We start from the raw sequence: 7771 nt of genomic DNA, 5'->3' as shown, positions 1-7771 counted from the left end.
TAATCACACTAAAAAAACATACATAAAGCAACTAAAACTTTATTCATAAAAAGTTATGTAAATTGTCTCACCAAAGATATTTAAATAGGTCCCCAACAAACTAGCTAAAAGTATCAAACCCATCGGGCTGGCACATCTGGCAGTACAGCCATGCCAGCACAGCCGAACCCCACCACAATCGGTCACACGCATCAAGGTCCTCCAGCAGGGGAAGCCACCTGATATGCACTCAAGAGTTAAATGCATCGAGGATGAGGATATCACCTATCAACTGCATGATGTATCCTCTCGTATACCTCATTAGGCGCTCCTCTATGGCATCATGCTCTAGCTCTCCACAAACCGTGTTGTGGAATCAAATGAGCTTCACAGTCCACTTCGTCTGAGACTGTCTGTCTTCTGGGTCGGGAACAGCACCCAGTATATGCTCACATAACTCCTCAATGGTCCGTCCGGTGGGTCTGCTCCCACCCACCTATGCATCCACTCATAGGATCACCGTCAATCCTGAGTCCCAACTGATAGACCACATCCTGCAGGGTGATAGTCATCTCTCCGCACGGTAAATGAAATGTGTGGGACTCAAGCCTCCACCTTTCTATCAACGTCGAGGCAAGAGACCAATCATGCTCAAACTCGACCATATATGTGACGTACTCAAACCCGACTCGTCTCAGATATGGCCTAATCTGCTCTGATGGTCGTGTCATCAAATTTCGTCTGGTGCCCAAGATCCGAAGCGCCTACCAAATGAAAAAAAATAATAAAAAAGGGTACCGTGAATAAATACAATAGCAAGTTCACTTTTTATTCAACACAATAAAATAAAAAAAAGGTTAAAAAATTATACCACTCGATCAAGCCTCCCAGCGATGTGCTCAACGTAATCCAATCTATACATCTCATGCTCATAACTCAATAACTGCTGCTCCATCGAAACACAATCTAGTAAAATAAAATCACACACTAGATTATTAAAAAATAAACTAAATAAAAAATAGCTTATAAACCTACTAATGTTAATTGTATCCTATTTAACTGACGTTGTCATGTTACTAATTAATTTATAACTAACTCAACCCTAAATTTTATTGCTCACGTTTTTTTCTTATCTAACTTAACCTAATTGATTATTCGACTTATTACCTACTAATTCACAACGCACTCTAATACCTTTGACTAAATTATCTAATAATATAGTTTTCTATATTCTTTAATATGTTCATAAATAGCCACTATACTAAAAGACGGCGACATAAAATAATCTACATAACATAACAACACTTAAAAATACGTCTAATTAACTAACATGCAAACAATAAATCTGTTATTCTAACCTACAAACGATCTATACCTAACAATTTTATCTAACATGTAAATAGTAAATCAAATAATTTTAATTAAGATAAAAAAATACACTATTATTTGCTAACCTGGAATTGAAAAAATCGCCCACACTAAATTTTACGAATGTCGAAAAGACAGAAAAAAGTAACAGAAAAAATTTGGAAGAGAGAATGAAAAAAGAGATAGACAAACAAAAATGGTTCCACCAGTATATATATATAGTTTGCCGAACTCATCATAAAGTTCGTCGGGGGTGCGACGAACTTGCTCTTAATCTAAAAAAAAAATTCGTAATCTTAAAAATAAAGTTAAAAAATCTTTTCTGAAAAAATAATTAATTATTTTATTTTATAAATGAAAAAAATACGAAAATTTTGAGGTTTGGACTTGCTTTTGAAATTAATTTTTTTTTTTGTTGAAAATGAATAAATATAAAATAACAGGTTGAGGCGAATGTATAACTTTTTTTGCAATTCCATTGAATGGAGCTCTATGTGACAGTTCCATAGAATACTTTGCCATCTTTATTATTTTCAAATAACTTTTTGTTTGTCTTTTCTTTTTCACTCAAAACTTCATTTCATCCTTTCTCATTATTTTAAATTGTTTAATGCATCGTACAACTCATGAAATGATGAAACCATAAACTTAACTAGTTTATTCAATTTAAATAAAATATTCAAAAAACATCATGCAAATTGGAAAGACAACACATGCATTAAAAATTTAAAACGGGTAAACCTTAAAGTTATAACAAAAGATGTGTCGTTAACGAACCATAAAAAATAAAAATAGAAAAGAAAAAAAAATAACTATTCTAGATTTATTGGAGTTTTTTTTTTCTTTTTCCTAAAACAATTATTGGAGGTTAAATAACGAAGAATTGCGTGGTAGACTAGTAGTTGTGACCTAAAACTCCAACATCAAGGCCTATATAATAGCCCATTATTAATGGACCAATTATAATGCAACAATTTGTCTGTTTGTCACATTCTTTTTCTAATGTTGACGTCATTTTAAAGAAATAAATAAAAAAGAGGAAATCATAAAAAATACTTTTAATTATCAAATTACTGATATTTTTTAATTTGTTAACGGTAAAAATACTCTTAAAACATTTTAAAATGTGATAAGAATATCCAACCATAATCTATATTCTCAAAAAGAATTTTAGAAATAAGATTTTAATACAATTTTGATCATTAAAATTTAGTAATTTTATAATAAATAATATTTTTTGTATTTTTTTAAATGAAAAAATTATTTTAAAGATAAAAAATTTATAGATTAAATTTTGGTTTATGCTAAATAGTTATTTAGATATTTTGATTATTTTCATAAAATTTCGGATCAAATTATATGCTATTTTAAAAATACTTTTGTCATTAACAATTTTAAAGGAAGTTCGTTGAGTGATTTAATAATAAGAGGGTATTTTTTATGATTTATCCCAAACAAATATACAACTTATTTGTGTCACAAAAATTTATAAACAGGATCATAAGAAGGTTTAATTATTCTTGTTGGTTCTTATAGTTTTACAAAATTTTTAATTAGGTTTTTATACTTTTTTTCTTTTAATTGGGTCCTTACACCAAAATTTATTTTCAATTAGGTCTCTTTTAATAGTAATTAGCTTAATTGTATAGAGACCCCCAACTGAAAAAAAATGAGTGCTAGGGACTCAAATTAAAAAAAAGTGTAAAAATTCAAAAAATTTGATGCAAAGACCCAATTAAAGAAAAAAAATATAAGAACTTAATTAAAAATTTTACAAAACTATAAAAACTAATAGAGTATTAAACCTCATAAAAATTTTCAAATATGTGAATGGTCTGAAGCATTTTTAGAGAACTTTGATTCGTTTTTTTTTATAAGTTAGGATTGAGATTTGAATCTGTAATCTCTGAGTGAATATAAAAAAATTATGCCATTTGAATTAGCTCGTATTTTCTTTAATTTGTTTTTTTGATATAATAATGATACGCATTAATAATAGATGATTACTTGATATTATTTGAGTTGACACTTAAATACTTAATTGTTTCGTAAGCAAAATCAAACCCTTAAGGCCTTAACCTTATTATTACTAGCACGAAAACAAGGAAAGCTTATTTACATAGTCAACTAGATCAAACTAATCAAAATTCGAATACTAACTAGTAACTACTATTAATTAACTATAGCCTCAAAGAAATTAACCAAATTGAACTCCTATATTTACTCTCTTAATTCACATAAATAATGAACAATTTCAGCTCCGGCATTCATCATTATTCACTTGTCACATTAACATGCTCAAAAGAAGCACCTCACTGTTTAGCCTGCATAAATTAATTAAGATCAAATCAAAGTCAATTCATTTGTTATAGTAAGTAATAATGTATCATTATTAATTAATTAATATACTGTTTCTAGACATGGACTTTGAGCTAGTTTATCTCAAACAGTAGTTGATGTATATACATAAAAGAACAAAAAAGAAGAAGATAAGGATGCAAATTAAAGTAAAGGATGGTGGATGAATTGGACCTGTGAATAGAGGAAGGTGCCAAGAATTGCAATGGCAGCACCAAGTGCATTGATGGGCTGAACTGGCGTGTGGAAGATAATGATGGAAGAGACAATCACAGAGATTCTCTTCATTGTGTTTCCAATGCTGAATGTTAAGGGTGAAATTTGATCAAGGGACATGTATGACACTTGATTATATAAGTGGTAGAACACACTTTGAGCTGCTACCCACCTGTATCAAAATTCACAACTCTCTTCTGTTAGCTAATTAATCAAATCATTTGAATGATAATTAACAAAGTTCATTCACTTTGGTTGTACAAATTGGTTCATATAGTCTTAAACTAAACAAAGAAACTTCATATTCAACTTACACAGGAACAAAATAAGATAGAGACTTACATGTAACTGTCTTTATATAAAGTTAATAGTTAAAAATTATTTAATGACTTAACATGTTTTGACTAAGTTACAATCTAACTTTTTATGAAAAGTGAAAACCTAGATGCAGTCGACTTCACGTGAAGTTGATAGTTGAGAGTTGTTGGATGAAAATTTAGTCAAATCAGTCAAATCATCTCATGACTCTCATTTATCAACTTTACGTAAAGTCGACTGTACCGGAGTTTTCACCTTTACGAAAACATCAAAAGTGACATGGTATTAGGTAAATGTGAAGAGGGCAAAGTAAATAAGAGTGCTAGTTACCATATAAAGTTGGGACCAATCTGAGAGAGAGCTTGTTGCCAGCCAGCAGCCCAGAGCTTGGGGCCCTCAACAGCAATGGCGAAAGGTGTTAGGATCAATAGAGACAAGATTGAAAGGCAAGCATAGTAGTTCATTCCGCTAACAGACATGCCCTTCATCCCCTTCTTTGAGAATATATTCCTAAACACAAATGCCATGTTTGATATCATGGCCCCCATAAACCCTGCAGGTACCATCAAACAAACACACATTAATAATCAGGACTCAATTCATCACAAGCTTTCAACTTTAGTCTTACCAATCATATTGAAATTGAGCTCCGTTACTGCAGAGAGTGCGCAACCACCTATGATTGGCAGCAATGAGAGGTAAACCGGCAAAGGGAATGCTTCTCCGAGCAAGAACCTTGACACCAAGACACTGAATGCAGGCTCTCCACTCTTGATTATGTGAGTGAATGAAACAGCAACTTTTGACATGCTCACAGTTGCTGCTACATGCCCAATTGTGTGTGCCACCGCAACCTGCAATATTATTGTTACATGTATATTACTTTATAATAAAATTAAAGAGTACATCAAAAGTAAGCAAAGATAAAGATCGATTTGTTATGTATTTCTTGATTGATTGAATTATAAGAGTAAAACTAAATATATATTGAGTATTGCTTACGAAAGATAAAAACAAAAAATAAGATAAGAAGGTAACATAAAAATAAAATAAGATAATAAAAATTAAAATTGAAACTAAATTTATGTATTTTGGATTAACTTTTTTATAGTTGTCATGAGTTAAGGTGGAAGAATGGTTTAATAAACATGTTTCAAAGGAATGAGAATATTCTTACAGGAAGAAGGGCCTTCCAGAAGTCCAAGTTGACTTTAGGGGGCTCAGCAACCTTTGTGGCCCACGAAATCAACATGATGAGGGAGCCAGCAGCCAGGGAGAGAGTTGAGGTAAGCCATGGATAAGGAAAAACGTTGAGGACCTTCTTGTTATATATGTTGAAGACCACATTAAGAGACCACCATGAAGCAAAGTAGAGTCCCATCTTGAGCTTCTTAGCAACCTCTTCATCCGGAATCTCAATCTCCAATGGCCTTGACCTGTCAGCTTCATAGGCCTGGCACACAATGCTGGATGATAGGTGGAGAGGCTTGTGGGTGAAGAATGGAGAGTGACCCAAGTTTTGTTTTGCGATTTGAATGGTGGGTAATGTGGAAAGTTGAGACCTTGTTTGAAGATTAGGAAGCTTATTATTCTTTCTGCTTCTGAAAGCAGAAGAGAAAGGTGATGACGCTGTTAACTTCACTGAAGACATCATCATTGTTATTATTTTCTGATCTTAAACTAAATGTTTCTGTGAATAATTAACAACACCACGAGAAAAGAATCTGTGAGAACGGTTTATGAAGAGGAAGCAGGGGACACTATTATATATATAGTTGGATTATCGCGGAAAATCTTTAACTGAAGAAATAAATAAAAATAAAAGATAAAAATCTTATGAGATTTTTTTTAACTGAACAACATATTTAATTTGAAATAAAAAATCAGCACTCGAAAGGAAAGCGTATATCTTAGTTTGAAATAATATTATAGACAATAATCCTAACTGCTTGCTAAAGATATTGGTATAAAAAGTGATAGGATAGTTAAAAATTTTAAAATTTAAATATTGTAACAATTAATATTTTCTTAGAATTTTTTTTGTTTCATCTAATTTTTAATAATTTGTTTATCGGCACAAAAGAAAAATATTATTTGCTTATCTTATCTTTTTATTTTATTTTTTTACTTTTTAATCTTCTTTGTATGCAATTTCCTGTTGGGAAAGTATAGGGGGCCAGCAATTCTATTGAATTTTGGCCAGCATGTAACCAGCAGAAAAATGTGAGTCATTGAATGAAATCTCATACCAATCTCACACCATCAAATCATCATTGATGGTTAGTTGATGGCTAACAATCACAAAAGTTGATGTCTCCCTAGCATTGCTCTTTTATGTTATCTTGTAAAATGATAATTTTTTGTTTAAAAAAATATCTTCTATATGATGTTTTTGGATAATAAGTTCTCATTCTGTTATTTCCTAGTTTTTTTTTTAAAAGATGTCATCTCACTGATATATCATCTCATAACTCATGATTAATCTTGATCGATTAAAAATACTTTTTTATTTGAACTAATAGCTTTATGAATTAAAAAATTTTGAATATAATGGTGATTTAAGAATTCCGCTCTGTCACTTATTTAGTATAAATAAATGATCTAATATTCAGTGTATATGAAAAATTCAAAATCCCACCAAATCACTACTGCTAAATTGTTTTTTCATTGATTGAACAATATTTTGGAAATGCTATTAGTTGAACTTTCAAAACCGGCGTCACTGCGACGGCTTCTAAAGAACAACACACACATGTAAAACATTTTCCATCTAAAATTCATGAGCTAAAATTCAATCTAAAAATAGAAATAACTTCCAATTTATATTTATAATTAAATTTTATTAATAATATAATCAAATTAAATTTAGATTCGTAAAATTGGGACTTGGAAAAAAAGGAATGCGGATTAATTAACGGTGAGAAATGAAGAAGGGGGCTCATTGATTATAGACAATTAGACATGTCGTTATCATGGATCCCGCCAAAATGATGATCAGCTCTGCATACAGCAATAATTCAGCTCCCCTTGCAGCTACTAACAATTCTGCACCGTTAATTCCATTCTCACTTCCTTTCATGCAATCATGCTCTTCAAAAAACGACACTCTGAACAACACCACCACCACCTGCTGCATTGCATGCTATTTAATTAATTTTATATTTATTATTATGCATGAATAAATTATTCTCTATTAGTTCTCTAGTGTTATACAACTTGGTTAAATAAGGACAATTTGAGTTGTGCCTTTTATAAAACTGAATTGTGACCGCTCACATGCACCAGGGGACCCTATCGTATACTTTTCAATTTTCAGACTTATTAACAACTTGTTAGTTGTTACTTCAACTTAATTATGGAAGGTGAACAAAATCACAATTTAGAACTAGTGTATTCCCACGGCACGTGATTACTATTATTATGAAAAAGTCTAGAGGGAAGCATTTTTATTAAAATCTGGTGAGCACTTAACCATAAAAAAGAAAATGATTAATTTTATACTATTAGATGTCATTTCACACTATTAAAAATA

General features: G+C 31.1%; 1 protein-coding gene across 1 annotated transcript; it reads right to left on the bottom strand.

Moving 5' to 3' along the window:
- Nucleotides 1-3336: 3336 nt before the first annotated feature.
- On the bottom strand, nt 3337-5991 carry LOC112795889 (glucose-6-phosphate/phosphate translocator 2, chloroplastic). Its single transcript, XM_025838073.2, has 5 exons — nt 5417-5991; nt 4868-5093; nt 4570-4792; nt 3880-4093; nt 3337-3671 (listed from the first exon to the last, which is right to left on the bottom strand). The coding sequence occupies exons 1-5, from the start codon at nt 5894-5896 to the stop codon at nt 3660-3662; spliced, it is 1155 nt and encodes a 384-aa protein (XP_025693858.1). The 5' UTR covers nt 5897-5991; the 3' UTR covers nt 3337-3659.
- Between the last annotated feature and the right edge of the window lie 1780 nt (nt 5992-7771).

Source organism: Arachis hypogaea, chromosome 4 (genome assembly GCF_003086295.3).
Source record: "Arachis hypogaea cultivar Tifrunner chromosome 4, arahy.Tifrunner.gnm2.J5K5, whole genome shotgun sequence".
NCBI classification, from domain to species: domain Eukaryota; kingdom Viridiplantae; phylum Streptophyta; class Magnoliopsida; order Fabales; family Fabaceae; genus Arachis; species Arachis hypogaea.
This window is presented reverse-complemented; position numbering and strand designations above follow the sequence as displayed.

Bases quoted from the DNA above. Each gene is read 5' to 3' on its own strand.
- LOC112795889 (XM_025838073.2), bottom strand. From the start codon at position 5,896: ATGATGATGTCTTCAGTGAAGTTAACAGCGTCATCACCTTTCTCTTCT. The intron at 4,793-4,867 runs GTAAGACTAAAG...TGGTACCTGCAG, and splicing joins GCTCAATTTCAATATGATTG to GGTTTATGGGGGCCATGATA. The intron at 4,094-4,569 runs GTAACTAGCACT...ATTTTGATACAG, and splicing joins ATTGGTCCCAACTTTATATG to GTGGGTAGCAGCTCAAAGTG.